The 16,851-nt window shown below is 35.8% G+C and overlaps 1 protein-coding gene across 1 annotated transcript in view; it reads right to left on the bottom strand.

Annotated features, from left to right (window-relative positions):
• col23a1b (collagen type XXIII alpha 1 chain b) overlaps window positions 1-16,851 on the bottom strand; it is a 117,580-nt gene that overhangs the window by 22,579 nt on the left and 78,150 nt on the right. The window contains exons 25-26 of the mRNA XM_088603841.1: window positions 13,959-13,985; window positions 13,483-13,536 (exon numbers count right to left, since the gene is read on the bottom strand). Coding sequence (XP_088459967.1) covers window positions 13,483-13,536; window positions 13,959-13,985 — 81 coding nt within the window. The remainder of the gene's footprint in view (window positions 1-13,482; window positions 13,537-13,958; window positions 13,986-16,851) is intronic.

The following is a 16,851-nucleotide window of genomic DNA, read 5'->3' on the forward strand; positions in this document are numbered from 1 at the left end:
CTTGAGATATTTTTAACTTGATTTACAGTATTTGAGAGGTATGTCTTAACACCGATACTACAGTGCTTAAGTACTGCTCACGTATATGTTTCTAGGTTTATATTATGCATTTCATACAGTCAAATTACTTTTGAGCAACTAATAAGAAGCGCGAAACGGTATGCGTTTTAGTTTCGTTTTGTGCTGGGACCCGTGGATTGATTAGAGATATCAAGTACATACAAGTCATTTTTTAAATGTTGTAGTTCGTCTTGAAAAAATGTTACGAGTACATCATCTATCAACAATTACACAGGTTCTGTTTCCATATTGCGGATTTTGGTTACGTAATATTATTTTCTAGATTTCACGTTGTGAATATATGATTTGGCCAAACAGAGCCGCAAAGAAGTACATTATAGGTTGTTGTTTTTTTTTTTACAGTTTTATCTAGAACAAGCGATGCTTAAACCTTTGTCTGATTCTTGTGAAACTATCCACACGACAGTTACAGTACCTAGGAGTTGACTTCAGTGATGTCACTGATGGGATGTTTCTAAAAATCCATCCTCTGTAAAACGTCTTCTCTTGTTGTTCTGCATATGTATTCGCTAATGAAGCTGTGTGTTCTGAGCCTGGATCTCTACATTTCTGTATGAACCAGCTTAGAGGGCTAAAGACAGCTTGTGTTTAAATTGAGTGTAAGGCAATTTATGCTTCTAAATTCATGGTCAGCATTTATTATTGTACTGTGCTGTAAACTTGTTCTGTGCCAAGTTACATTATTTTATAGCGTTTTTATAGCGTTATCAAATCCGGTGGCGCTGTGTGTTAGTTTCCTGACTCCCATGTCACATGGTCTGTGATTGAAACCTGTAAAACCGGTTTAATTCGTCACAGCCAGCACTCCGGTTGTAAAGTAGAAGCAGGCGAGATTTCCAGCGAAAAACACCCCCCCCTTCTTCAGGTGTGAGGGTCTTCTGCTCAGAATGAAACGCTAAAATGTAATGTAGGCTCTGAATGGGTTCAATTATGATTTGGGCTTGATTAAGGTCGCTGCCTTTCATCTAAAACCCTACTTGAATCCTTCTAAACTAAAAACCAGTGTTAGTGAGTTCTAAATAAAGAGGTATCCAGGTAACAGTGAAATGGGCGGACAGTCTGGGGAGTTCGCCCGTTTTCCATGTAAATAGTTCCCTGGTTCCGCACCCCTTGGTGTTTCTCTCGCTCTCTCTCGGGTCACCTGATCATTAGCTCAAAAGATTTGAGTGCTTTGTGTATATTCTAATGGTAGTGGGGGCAGGGTGTGTGGGAACAGGTTTGGTTGAAATTGCATTGGAGATCTATGTTCTTCACACCTGAAACATTTTCTCTGAAAGCATTTTCTTCGCAGTTTAACCGATCTTGTTACAGCATGTTACAGTTTACTATTATTAACCATATTAATTTTAAGTGCTTAATGTAAAATCTTGTAAAAATATATTTTCATTGTTCAAATATACATTAAGTCTGACTATCATATAATAAGTTAAATACAAAACTAAAGAAAAAATAGGGTTAAATATAATTCAAAATATTTTGCTAACAATGTTAACTGTTTATGAATAATAAAATGTATTAACTAAGGAGTAGGATGGCACAGTTGTCAGTATGTTTTTTGTTTTTTTTCTTTTTCATAAATACAACAGTAGTACCTGATGTCTCAGTGGCTTTCAAAATTAAATTATGCATGCAAACCTGTGAACTAGAAAGATAACTAAGATATCCATCCATTTATAATGGTGGCAAAGTGGTTAGCATTGCTATCTTGCAGCACTGGGGTCCTAGGTTCAATTCCTGCCATCCTGTGTGTGTGGGGTTTACATGTGCTCTCTGGGTTACATGGTTTTTCTCCATATGTGTGATATGACTCCCTCTCGCACTCCAAAACATACTGGTAAGTTAATTGGTTTATGGGAAAACTGGCCCTGGTGTGTGTGTGTTTGTGTCTGTCTGTCCTGTGATGGACTGGCGCTATGTCCAGGGTGTATTCTGCCTTGTGTCCGTTGCTTACTGGGATCCATGAAAATGTCACTACTAAAGTTAGCTGGTAATGTTGGTATTGTAAGTGGCAAGTAAAGCTCATATTTTAGATTTTGTGTAGTTGCTAGCGTTGAACTGTGTGTTGGATGCACATGAATTGAAGGAATGGGCAAACATAGCTGATGCGGATCCACAGAGCCAGCATATTAAGATGTTTATAATTAGAGGCAAGTTGTTTAAATAACTAGGTATGGATACTGATGTGCAAGAGAGGTGGAAAGGCTGTTTCCTTAAGCCAGCACTATAAAATGTTTTATTCTCAGTGAGATGCTGCCATTTCATAGTGGGTTTCTAACACTGTGTATAGTTCCATCCACACAGTGCCTTTACTTCCATCCATTTCTAATCTCTTTATCCAGTACAGAGGATTTGGAGCCTATCCCAGTAAGCGACGGACACAAGGCAGAATACACCCTGGACATAGCGCCAGTCCATCACAGGACAGACAGACACAAACACACACGCACCAGGGCCAGTTTAAATCTAACCTCAGAACCTTTCTTTTCAGAAGACTTAGTGTCTGTATCTGCTTCATTTTCTAATTTTGGTAGCACCTCTAACTGCTTGTCTTTCTTATATGCATTTACTTTGTAATCTGTGGTCCTTTTATCTGTTTTTACATCTACTGTATTGCTTTGAGATGCCACCTTTAATGGTGATATATCAAATAAAGTTTTTTATTATTGTTATAGGGAAACATGATCAGATTTTCCCTGGTTCAGAAAAAAAGATCTAAAGTATACTAGTTTGTCACTCTTCTCATTCCCTTTGCTAAATGACTTTTCATACTAATCTGATCAATCTAACTGCCAGTTTCTGTGCTTTCTCTATCCTGCTAGATTTGCAATTATTCTGAAAATTTTCATCTTGAAATAACTCATTTCTAAATACCTTTTTCACTGTTAACATCTTGCAGCAACTCTGCGACAAAATATACACTCTGACAGTTCATCCTGCTACCAACATTAAATAAAACAATCTTAAGATTTCTATATTTATGTCTTTATTTAGTGGTTTCATTAGTGACAAAGGCTAAACTTTCTTGGAAAAATGTCTTTTATGTGTTGCGGAAAAAACTGACTTGCTTTAACAAAATATGTTTACAAATCCTTTCACCTGGCATTTTCGTAGTTAGAAATTATGGAACGCTCTGTTAAAAGCAAGGGAGTTTTTATGTCCGTTGCAGTTCTTTTGCAACATGAATATAATTATATCGTTATTAATTTCTTGAGATACGCGATTCCATATTATATTCCCTTTTAATCAAATTCTAAAAGTATGCTTGTTGACTCCGGTATCGCGTTAGTTAAAGACTTCGATGCTTAAAATGTTTAGGGAGAAATGGAATACTGGTGTGTATGTTTTCTTTAAAGTACCGAGACCAGCCATATACTGTATGTTTAAGTTCCAAAATTAATATCGTTTATGGACTTCACACGCGTTGCAGTATGCTCCTATTCTTTTTATGCTCAGGCACTAAGTAAAAGGAGATGCTTCATATTGCTTGACTAATTTTAAAAACTAAGTTATAAATGCAGACGCTCCCTCGGTGCGCTGCTCTGGTGCGCCGGCTCTTACACAGTGCCTGTCTGCCGTAACCGTTACAATATACATACCCAACACTGCTTGTACCCATCTGTCATGCAAATAAAACACCTTGAATTGAATTGAATTGAGGGGAGAGGGGGGGAATACTAAAGCCAATACTGGCTCAATGGGCTTTGACGTGCTAATGCGTTGGTTTAACAGTCCGGGTGTGGCAGGCTTCCAATGTCAACTCGACTCGATTGGAAGACAATGAACGTATTTTAGCCCTAAATGAATTAATAGCAAACATGGTTTACATAAAATACATTTTTCCAAGAAAGTTTATAATAATACGATCTATAGTTGAAATCTGAGCCTACTTTAAAAATAAAGGAAAAGCATTTTCAGAGAGCAATCACGCTGTGTTTATGTAGAAAAAGCGATTATGTTTATGAGCAATCTAATTACCTATTCGCTTAAAACGCTATATAAAATAAAGTTTATTTAGAGGTGAATGATCAGTGTCGCAGTTTAAATAATGGGAGTCAGGAAACTAACACACAGCGCCACTGGATTTAATAACGCAATAAAAACGCTATAAAATAATGTGACTAGGCACAGAAAAAGTTTACAGCACAGTACAATAATAAATGCTGACCATGACTTTAGAAGCATAAATTACCTTACACTCAATTTATACACAAGCTGTCTTTCTGTATGAACCTCTAAGCTGGTTCATACAGAAAATGTAGAAATGCATTAGCCTGATTATGATTAAAAAACACATAATTAAACACGCGTTTGCGATTTAAATCAGAACACAATTTAAATCAATATAAATGTTTATATTGTAACGCATACTATCCAGCCTCCATTTCTCTATAAAAATTTACTCTGTTGCACACACACACACAATAGAAGCAGGAACCGCTGTCAGAAGGGAAGATATGTTCAAAATATCGCAAATATCGATCATGTTGCGATATTTTGAAATATAAAAGTCAATTGATTGTCCATAATATCGCTTACCTATTTTTTCGAAGAAATGTTTGTTAAAAGAAAAGTCCAGCACCAGCTGGATTCAAACACACAACCTGCCAGTTGGTAGTCACGCACCTAGACCAGTAGGCTACAAGACAGCTCGCATGAACAGGCAGGCGAAACAGCCCTACGCAGTCCTGTCGCAGTACACGGATATAATCATACCGTTATTAAATTCTTGAGATACGCGATTCCATATTATATTCCCTTTTAATCAAATTCTAAAAGTATGCTTGTTGACTCCGGTATCACGTTAGTTAAAGACTTCGAAGCTTACAATGTTTAGGGAGAAATGGAATACTGGTGTGTATTTTTTTCTTTAAAGTACCAAGACCAGCTATATACTGTATGTTTATGTTCCAAAATTAATATCGTTTATGGCCTTCACACGCATTACAGTATGCTCCTATTCTTTTTATGCTCAGCTACTAAGATTTCCCTTCAGTGGTAAAATTCAATATCTACAACGGGCACAGTAAAGACGTTTACAGTAAGTCTTTCTACGACAGACCAACGGACCACGAGTGCCCCTGTCGGTCAACCAATCACGCACCGCGGTATTTTGCGTCATTGCGCGTCACGATGCACGACGCCGTAGCCAATTACCTCCGGTACGTGTCTGTACCGCGCACTTTGAATGGCTGCATCTGTATAACTACTGAATGATTTCTTTATCTGTTTTAGCTAAATGAGAGGAATCAAATCAGTCAGAATCTCGGAGTGCCAATTGTAAAAATAACCCTTCTTCCCTACTTTGTTTAACTGAAAGAATTTCGCGAAGAAATCCTTAAACACAAAACTTAATTTAACCGAATACACAAATTAACGCCAGAGCCAACAACAAGCTATGATATTGTACTATTTTTATGTATTCACTATATAAGAAACAAAACAGGAGTAATACTTTGAACTGTTGGGTGCAGTCTTTGTCCATTACCACTACAAGGAGACTATAACTGTGGCTAAGGATCTGCACCTGTGGCTGGAAGGTTGCCGGTTCAAATCCCATGGCCGCCAGAGGAATCCTACTCCATTGGGCCCCTGAGCAAGGCCCTTAACCCCAACTGCTCCAGGGGCGCCGTATAAATGGCTGATCCTGCGCTCTGACCCCAAGCTTCTCTCCCTATCTGTGTGTCTCCTGGAGAGAAAGATTGGCTATACGGAAAAGACAAATTTCAAATGCAAGAAATTGTATATGGCTAATAAAGTAATCTTTATTATAGCTGCTTAGCTACATGTTTCCATATTAATATAACTATCAAGTGGAATTAAATAAATACAATTTTTTTTTGTACAGATGACACTTTGCTAAAATTCATAAAAAATAAAAACGATTACAATCTAATCTTTCCACGTGCAATGCCATTAGGAAGTACAATACGCTCCTGCTTTGTTTAACGATGGTATGAAAAATAAATCTAAATGGTGAGAAAGCTATGCTTAAAGTTAATTAAGGGACTTAGAATACAAAGATAATGATTTACGTTGTTTAATTAAAAAAAACTAAGTGATAAATGCAGACGCGATTGGTGCCATTCGCACTGCATGCTATACAAAGCTCAGGCTGTGCTGCCTCCCTGTAGAGGCAGTATTTTCACAGCCTCTGATTGGGAAAAAAAGACCAGCTGATCTGTCCTACATAACAGGAAGAGAAGAGAATGTGATGTTATTGTTGTACGAAACATGTGTTGCGTTTATTAAATAAAAATATTTTAAACATTTAATTAAAATCTTACAGCATACACAAAGATTCTAAGCTGATCACGAGGAAGAAACATCACCCATTTTTCGCTCATAAAAAGTGGTTTTTAACTATCTAAACCAGTTTTTTACAGCTTTTAAAGTCATGCGATGTTAGGCAGGGACACTTCATTATATCTTTTATTTAATTTTGTTTATAAAAATAAAAAAAAATTGTTTGCCCATCTTGTTGTTAGGCTGTTCTCCGATTACTGGCAAGTGTAAAAAAAAATACTATTCCCCCCCTCCCTTGTTTAACTTAAAGATTTCCACGAAGAAATCCTTAAACACAAAACCATCACGTATAATAATTCATCCAGATACACGCTCATACCATACCCAATTTTGCCAGAAACAACCTTCCAGAATAAGTCTTTGGACTGCGCAGTAGTGTACAGTACAATTTACAGTTTAAAGTTGTTTTTTTAATTTTAAAGTTAAATTTTGGGCTGATTACTGGCTGCTGACATTTGGATTAAGACAAAATATAGATTTTCTCAATTCGGATGTAAACCTGAAAGAGACATCATTTTCACAAAAAGTTACTGTATAATAGTGGACTATATTTATGTATTCGGCTATAGACCGAGAATGCGCTGATCGCACTTTGAACCGCCTGAGTGCCCCTCTACATTACAGTGCTCATTACCACTACAAAGATAATTTAAAAAAAAAAGAAACGCATATCAAAATGTTTCCAAAACGTCAGCTTGTGATACTTTAGCTGCTTAGTTATATTAATATGGAATCGTGAAACTATCAAGTGGTGTTAAATCACTACAACATTTATCTTTTTACAATAACAGCAAGTGGTCTTCTTAATACAGTACATATTCTTCGAAAATGATAAAACATTATCTTTACTTTTAAAGTTATCTTATCTTTTCATGAAGTACAGTATATATGCTTAAAAATGTTAGAACAAGCATGTTAAAACCAGAACCCACTGTAAGTTACGAAGTTAAAGATGCACTTTGATGCATAATTAAATTATTTATGAAGAAGTTGAAAGGTTGTGTACTTTTGTCCAACTGAGCAATCTTGCTTTTATAAAATAAACTGACTTTTTAATGTTTCACATTCTGTAATACACAGTTTAAAAGGATTAAAAGTCTAAACAACATTCAACTTAAATTCTTAATTGGAAAAAGATTGTTCCTCAGCAGTGACCGGGATCCGAAACCGAGCGTTTTCTGCTCATATGCTGCACATGAGACATTAAGCTTTACTAGCTCCACCTGGTGGTACAAGGTTTTCCAGATACTATAATCCTATAAAATAACCTGCGGTATGTTGCGCTACGTCCACTCGCTCATTTTGAATGGCTGGATATGTAACTAAGAGCTCTGTAACTTGGAACACAAAACCAGCAGGTGTGAGGACTAGACTTAGTATCCCCTGTAGCAATGTTTTGAATCTAGGCAGTTTTAAAGACCAATACAGATGCAGCCATTCAAAGTTCGCAGTACAAACCCATACTGCACGCACGAGCCACCGCGCCATACCGTGGTATGTGATTTGCTGGCCAAAATGACCGACAGGGGCACTCGTGGTGCATTGGTCGGTAGTGAAAAGATTTAATCATTTAATCTCCTTACTGTGCATGTTTTAATCTACTTAATATTGAATATTTATATGGAATTTTACAACTAAAGGGAAATTTTAGTAGCTGAGCATAAAAAGAAGAGGAGCATAATGCATCTGAAGGTCATAAAATCATATTAATTTAGGAACATAAACATATTATGTAAACTGTATATTGCTGGTATTGGTAGTTTAAAGAAAATATACACACACCAGTATTCCATTTCTCCCTAAACATATTAAGCATCAAAGTCTTACACGTGGTTATTTCGGAAACGCTTTTACATGCTCCTTCTGACCATGTTACTGTACATTCATATACAGTACTTCATGAGAAAAGTTATAGTTTTAGGCTTTTCTGCGAATACGCTCGATATCAGAGTAAACAAAATTTTATTAATAGGGAATATAATATGGAATCGTGTATCTAAAGAAATTAATAACGATATAATTATATGCATGTACTGTAGCACAAACAGTAGTATAAGACTTTCTATTGACTTATAACCCTGAGGTCGGGTGTTCAAATCCAGCTATCGCCACGAATTTTCTTTTAACAAATAAACATTTCTTTCAAAACCAAAATAGCAATAGCAAAATAGCAATATTATGGACACTCATTTGAATTTCTTATATTTCTAAATATCACAACATGTTAGAATCTAAGTCATTAATAACAATGAATAGTTTCAAACTGCTACTGATATCATTATCATCAATATCTGAAAAAAGTTAATCCTGTTTTTTATGTTCTGTAGCTCAAATCCTGCTTAACTAAAAATTAGACACAAGAAGAGTATTATTGGACAATGTTGTGAGGCTAAAGAAATCAATAACAATATTAATTCAAAGATCTAAATATATTTAACACATTCGCCCGACATTAGAGGGTTTGTCCGCTTGCCTGCGTGGTGACGTCACCGTCTTTCCCTCTGAATAGCTAGCAGGGACCTATGCCATGTAAATCCCTTTAGATCTCCCTTCAGATTTAAAAGGTTATTAATAATATCTTCAGTGTCGCATTAACATTGGAATGTTCTTCCAAGTTTAAAAAGAGGCGATGCTCAACATGTCTCCTTCATACATTTTCAGTTTACAGACCATACAAGATCATTTTTTATGAATAATCGTATCGCATTAAAATTGGAACACTTTTCACAGGTGTAAATCCACCTATTTTCTAACCGCTTTATCCAGGACAGGTAACAGTTTCACAACTCAACCTTCCCCCTGCCTATCTGACTTTCTTTTTAACCCTTTTGTGCCCAAATTGCAGCAGGTGAGAAATAAACAAAGTGAAACTTAAAGCATACACAAATGAAAATTAATATTCTTTACTCAACAGCTTTTTAAAAACAACACCCAATGATGTTCAAATCATGATGTCCGTGATTTTTTTACACAGAAGACTGACACAGCTACTGTATATTTGGCTAGTGTGTATTGTCTGTTTAGGGTTCTGTAGCATTCCAGTTAATGTTGTGTTTGTACTTGCAAGGATAGCGATTACAAACATTAAAAAACATACTTGCTTTATACTGTCCAACTGAGCAATCTTGCTTTTATAAAATATACTGACTTTTTCATGTTTGATGTGTAAGATGCTGTATAACAGTTTAAAATGACTAAAAGTATAAACAGTATCAACTTGAATTCTTATGTCTAATAATATAACTATCAAATGGTATTAAATAAATACAGCTTTTTAGTATAGATTACACTTTTCTGAAAAAAAAAATTAAAAATAACGACCACAATCTAATCTTTCCACATTTGATCCCAAGAGGAATCACAATACGCTCCTGCTTTGTTTAGTGATGGTTTGAAAAATAAATCTAAATGGAGAAAAAGCTATGCTGAAAGTTAATTAAGATACTTAGAAAACAAAAATAATGATTTACGTTGCATTGTCAGATTGTGAATCAATAAAGGCATTTAATTAATTAATCATAATTAATTTAAAATGGGGCTAATGGAGACTCTCTTATTATTTCTGTCTTCTATCTCTTATTGTCAAAACTCGTTCAGTTGTGGTTCTTTTGGCTTCACGGAGGGCTTCTCACATATTTAGGCATTCAGGTAGATTGGCAGGTGAAAGGATTAGTAAATATATTTTGTTAAAGTCAGTTTTTTGCGACACATAAAATACATTTTTCCAGGAAAGATCGGATGACGAGAAAGAAAAATCACCCGTTTTTCGTGCACAAAAAGTGGTTATTAACTATCGAAATTTGTGTTTATCGCTTTTAAAGTCTAAGTCAATTTCTAAGCAGGAACACATCATTACATCTCATTTTTCATTTCTTTTTTTAAAATTAAAACATTCGATTGCCCAGCCTATGGGCGTTTATAATATTGTGGCATTATTATATAGGACGGACACAGTGACTCAGGCACTCGTTGAATGAAAAACGGTGCTTTATTTTTCAGTACACCTGGCATTTTTCAGCCCCCCGCACCCCGCACTTTTTCATTGACAAAAAGTAATGCCACACTCTCTTGTTTAATGCACACAGGCAGCTGAAGCACCATGTCTCTTCCCGTAAAAATTATTTGTCTCCATACTATGGCCGCTGTAGTGCAGGCTCGCTGATTTTTTTGTAATGTGAACTCATCCCAATCCCTTGGTGTATTTATATTATATTCTCATATACGAGCAGAATAGGTTCATTGTCTTCCAATGAAAGACAGGTTCCTTTCGCCTAAGACAGTCAGGAGACAGTAGAAACTCACCACACCCGGACTGTTACAGTAACTCAATCAACCTTAATAGCCTTGCAAATGAGCTCACACTTTTGGATATATACTCGATGCTCCAGAGATGTCACACTTTACTGTACATGTCAAACTGGTTGCTTCCTATTGCAGATGTGCTCCAGCTGAGACTTTTTTTCCTCATAGCACTTTACACTTAGTTTAAACTACCGAGTGAAATAGGTTTAATACAGGTGGGTAGCCGCATACAGCATGCGGAGGCTGCAAAGGAACAAGTAATAGGTTTATTCCATGCTGAAAAGAGAAGAAAGACAACACAATGTTTCGGCCGTTTCAGGCTGCGCTGTTCTGCTTCCTATGGTGATATATGGGTTTTTCGCACGAAGCTCTATTGATCAGTATTCCTCGCGTTGTGAATGTGTGTACACAGCGGTCCCCCCGGGTTCCAGTAAGTGCATAATTATGCATCAATGAAAAACCGGAGGTTTAAAAAAAGAGAATTAGCTCACTAATTTATGTGGAGGCTGTGAAAAGTTATGGTCTTTAAAATGCATTTGGTTTAAAGGCTTTCTGTGTTTCCCTTCCAAAGATATGGACAGAAGAATATTCGAGCGTGGTAAAAAATGGCTTAAAAGCGACGAAGTGAAGGCTGTGAAAACAGTCACCATGTACTTTGTACACACAGCAAGTGTTTTTGTAACTCTAGGAGGTTTCGTGAAAAAGCTACAGGCGTGCCAATTGTTTTAATTTTTAAATACATTTTAGAAAAGTGTCATCTATACAAAAAAGTTGCATTTAATACCACTCGATAGTTATATCAATAGAGATAAGCTCTCTATTAAAGCTCAGATCAAAGATCAAGCACAGATCAGAAAGCAATATCTCACACACTGGGACTGATCTGTGATCTGTGATGTAGTTGAGTGTGAATTGTGGTGCTCTAGCAGGCTGTGTCAAAAAATAAATAAAAACTGGTTTAACAACTCTTTAACATACTGTAGTTTTTGTTAACACACGTTTATCAGTGAAAAGACCACGGGCATTCTCAGAGTAGAATAGGCGTACCTTCCAATGAAAGACAGTTCCCCTAACCCCCACGGAAAGACAGACAAATGTTTTCACTGCCTATTTAGTAGCTATTCAGAGAGAAATGCGGTGACGTCACTGCGTTATCATGCATGCTCTTTAGATAACACAATTCCATATTATATTCCCTATTAGTCAAATTCTAAAAGTATGCTTTTGTTTACTCCGATAGCAAGCATATTCGCAGTAAAGGTTAAAATATCACTTTTCTCACAAAGTATATAAACAATATGGTCAGAAGGAGCACGTAAAAACATTTCCAAAATAATAATTAAATTCTGAAAAGTATGAGTTTCTTTTACTGTGATAACAAGCACAAGTATTCCTGGAAAATGGTAATCACTTAACTTTGAATGTTTTGTGATATTTAGAAAGACCAACAAATTCAATATACTGTCAATATTATTTATTATCAGTAATTATATCAGTAGCAGTTTGAAATTAATTGTTATTAATAAATGAGCTGGATTTGAATACCCAACCTCAGTGTTATAAGTCGGTCACTTAAGCCATCACGCCACTGACGCAGTCACGTGACAAGCACTGAAACAGCTTATAGTCTTATACTACTGTTTGTGCTACAGTACATGAATATAATTATATCATTATTAATTTCTTTAGATACGTAGATATAATATATATTATATTCCCTATTAATCAAATACTAAAAGTATGCTTTTGTTTACTCCAATATTGAGCGTATTCACAGAAAAGCTTTAAACTATCACTATCACTTTTCTCACAAAGTACTGTATATAAACGTACAGTAACATGGTCAGAAGGAGCACGTAAAAACGTTTCCGAAATAACCACATGTAAGACTTTTATGCTTAAAATGTTTAGGGAAAAATGGAATACTGGTGTGTATTTTTTCTTTAAACTACCAATACCAGCAATATACAGTTTACATAATTTGTTTATGTTCCTAAATTAATATAGTTTAAGAGCATGTGAAAGGCATGGTGAATCAGAGATTCTCAAAATTTACCTTGTATGATTGGAAACGAATATGTGATCAGATCAACGAAATGCTGTGGTGTTACTTTTTGTCAATGAAAAACTAAAGTATTTTCGTTTACAAAGACGGTTACAAAAAATGTGGACCAGGGTAATACGTTGAGTCTACAGCTTGTCCAAGGTCATTCATTATTAGTACTATTAGTAATATCTTTGATGCTTAAAATATTCCTGCATAATTAAAATATTTATGATAAAGATGGTAGGTTGTGTACTTTTGTCCAACTGAGCAATCTTGCTTTCATAAAATATACCAACTTTTTAATGTATAATGATTAACATGCTCTAATACACAGTTTAAATTTAAAGTCTAAAGAGTATACAACTTAAATTCTTAACTGAATAAAGACTGTCACTCAGCAGTGATTGGGATTCGAAACCGGGTGTTTTCTGGTGACAGCTCAAATGCGTTAAACTTTATTAGCTCCACCTGGCGGTTTTACAAGGTGATTCCGGATACTATTAACATAATCTAATTTGCATATGGTAGAGTGCAGCATGACGCGAAATGAGGAGTTTGGATGCGACACGCCCACCACGTTGTACTGCAGCATACCACTGCTCGTTTTGAATGGCTTCATCTGTATGTCAGATCCTTTATCTAACATGAACCACTTTGTAGAAAGACATTAGTGCTGTTGTTTTCTATCAACAGACCAAAGCTGTAGCAAAGCAAAACCAAAAGGACAAAAAATTCTGGAGTCATCCCACCTTCTCGCCTCTCTCTCCTCGTTCGCCCTTTTCACCTCTCAGGCCAGGGAAGCCCTGCAAATAACAAAAGGTCCTGCTCTCAGGTTTGTGGCTTGTCATCTTTTTGGACATCTGGAGATGCCATTATTTAAGCCTGCTGGCCAAATACTATATGGATGCGTTCACGGGAATCTTCCCAGAACAGTGCAATCCATACTGTCTAAAGAAAGCACCCCCTTATACAACTATTATTTACTTTTTATTTTTAATGCAGATGATAACCTGACATTTTTAAGACAATTTTCTAACAAGAAGTTGCAGTACTTAACTAAAGAGACCAATTTCACCACACTACCTATTTACTTACATGCAGAGGATCTATCACTTTTGTACGGTTTCACTAGAAAAATACATTAAAAATTGCACCAGCTATAAAAACTTCTAAAAACACAATTTTCTCTCAAACAGATACATGAACATAAACATACTGTACTTACATCTAATCCTGGTTCCCCCACTTTTCCCTATAAAACAAAACAACTCAACAAACTGATCACAATTAACATGACAGTAAACGATATACTGAGTAACAGGGATGTATGATGTTTGCAACTAAGAATTAACTATAACATTCAAACATCATTAGAGAGCTCACTATGTTAAAGAAATTGTTAACATATCTATCTTTTAAATACTTAAGTGATCTCCTGTGAAATCGTTTTTCCACACTTTGATAGGTGAGCTGTTTAAAATTACAATCATATACAGATGCAGCCATTCAAAATGCGCGGGCGATACCGCATTATTTTCCGGTGCGCTGTACGCAGTCTACCGCGAGTTCTCCTATAATACCGCAAGCAAAATAATAGTATCCGGAATTTCTGCAAAGTGGAGCTAATAAAGCTCAACCTCTCATGTTTGAGCTGTCGCCAAAGTCTTTAACGAAGATATTACTAATAGTATTAATAATGAATGACCTTGGACAAGCTGTAAGTGTAAACTCAAAGTATTGCTCTGGTCCACATTCTTTTTTTCATTGACCGTCTTTGTAAAAGTAACACCACAGCATTTCGCAATCACGCATTTGTTTCCAATCATGCAAAGTACAGTAATGTTTGAGAATCGATTCACCATGCTTTTCACATGCTCATAAAAGAGATTGATTTAGGAACATAAACATATTACCGTATGCAAACTGTACTGTATACAGTATGTATATTTAATGTCTTAACTGTGCCCGTTTAAGGATTGAATATTTATATGGAATTTTACCACTGAAGGGAAATCTTAGTGCCCGAGCATAAAAAGAATAGGAGATCCCACTAATATGGAATCGCCTATCTAAAGAAATTACTAACGATATAATTATATTAATGTACCACAACACAAGAATAGTACACGCTGTACATTGTCTGTTGATAATGTTTCTCTAGTGCTTTTTCAGTACTCTGCATGTGACCTTGCCGGTGGCGCTGTGGGTTAGGTTCCTGACTCCCATAACACACGGTCTGTGATCGAATCCCACTGTGGAACCATGACTTTTTTTTAACAAACATTTCTTTGAAAAAATGAAACGTTTCCCTTGGTCAGAGATTAAATAAAACCTCACTCGCACCAAACAAATTTATATTTCTAAATATCACAACATGATCGAATTTAAGTCATTTTAATAACAATGAATAGTCACCTATGCGTTACAAAATAAACATTTATATTGATTTGAATCGCGTTTTGATTTAAATCGTAAACGCGTGTTTAAATATATGTGTTTTTTGATTCACAATCAGACAAATGCAACATAAATTGATATCTTTGTCTTCTAAGTATCTTAATAAACTTTCAGCATAGCTTTCTCCCCGTTTAGATTTATTTTTCTTGGGATCTTGGGATCAAACGTGGAAAGATTAGATTGTAATCGTTTTTATTTTTTAAATACATTTTATAAAAGTGTAATCTATGCTAAAAAGTTGTACACCACCTGCTATAAAGATACATATTGTAATACTTTCGGTTCGGATAGGACAGACACGAGAACTCAGACTTGCGGAGTTAAAGCAAGTTAAAGCCTTGATTTTATATATCACCTTTAAAAGTGGAATCTCAAAGCAAAGTAAATACCCCACACAGATTGTCATGCTACAGATGCAGCCATTCAAAGTGCGCGGTAAAGACACCGCAGTACAGATACCGCAGGTAAGATGACACGCGATACCGCGGTGCGTGATTGGTTGACCGACAGGGGCACTCGTGGTCCGTTGGTCTGTCGTAGAAAGACTTACTGTACTGTAAACGTCTTTACTGTGCCCGTTGTAGATATTGAATTTTACCACTGAAGGGAAATCTTAGTAGCTGAGCATAAAAAGAATAGGAGCATACTGTAACGCGTGTGAAGGCCATAAACGATATTAATTTTGGAACGTAAACATACAGTATATGGCTGGTCTTGGTACTTTAAAGAAAAAAATACGCACCAGTATTCCATTTCTCCCTAAACATTGTAAGCTTCGAAGTCTTTAACTAACGTGATACCGGAGTCAACAAGCATACTTTTAGAATTTGATTAAAAGGGAATATAATATGGAATCGCGTATCTCAATAATTTAATAACGGTATGATTATATCCGTGTACTGCGGCAGAGCTATGTAGGGCTGTTTCGCCTGCCTGATCATGTGAGCTCCCTTGTAGCCTACTGGTCTAGGTGCGTGACCACCAGCTGGTAGGTTGGGTGTTCGAATCCAGCTGGTACTGGACTTTTCATTTTTATTTATTTATTTTTTAATCGCGTAACATAAACATATTACCGTATGCAAACTGTACTGTATACAGTATGTATATGTATATTTAATGTCTTAACTGTGCCCGTTTAATTGAATTTAAAAAACATATTTAACACGAACATTAAGCTGCTTACATCTTCCGCCTGAGAACAGTCACCCGTTGCTACCCAACGCAGAATGGTGATTGGCTGACACCATCTGACACCCCTCTGATTGGAGAAAAAAGACGTGCTGGTGTGCTATACCAGGAAGAGGATTCTTTCCATTCAAAACGTGTATTTTAAAAGTTTAAGAAGTAAAAACCTTACAGCGTACACAGATTTCTAAACTGATCAGGATCGTTATCTTTGTCTCATGCATAATAATGTTCACCGCTCTGTCCAGCAAATTAATAATAAACTTTATTTTATATAGCTTTTTAAATGAATAAGTAATTGAGTAGATTGCTCATAAACCTAATCACTTGCTTTTTCTTTTTATTTAGGCTCAGATTTCAACTATAGATCGTATTATTAATAACCATAATAACAACCAACCAACAAAAACAACCATATAAACATAATACCAACCAAAAACATAGATAACAACCACAATACAAAATCAAATAATCAA

This window comes from Lepisosteus platostomus, chromosome 13 (assembly GCF_059453375.1).
Source record: "Lepisosteus platostomus isolate fLepPlt1 chromosome 13, fLepPlt1.hap1, whole genome shotgun sequence".
In the NCBI taxonomy this organism is placed as follows: domain Eukaryota; kingdom Metazoa; phylum Chordata; class Actinopteri; order Semionotiformes; family Lepisosteidae; genus Lepisosteus; species Lepisosteus platostomus.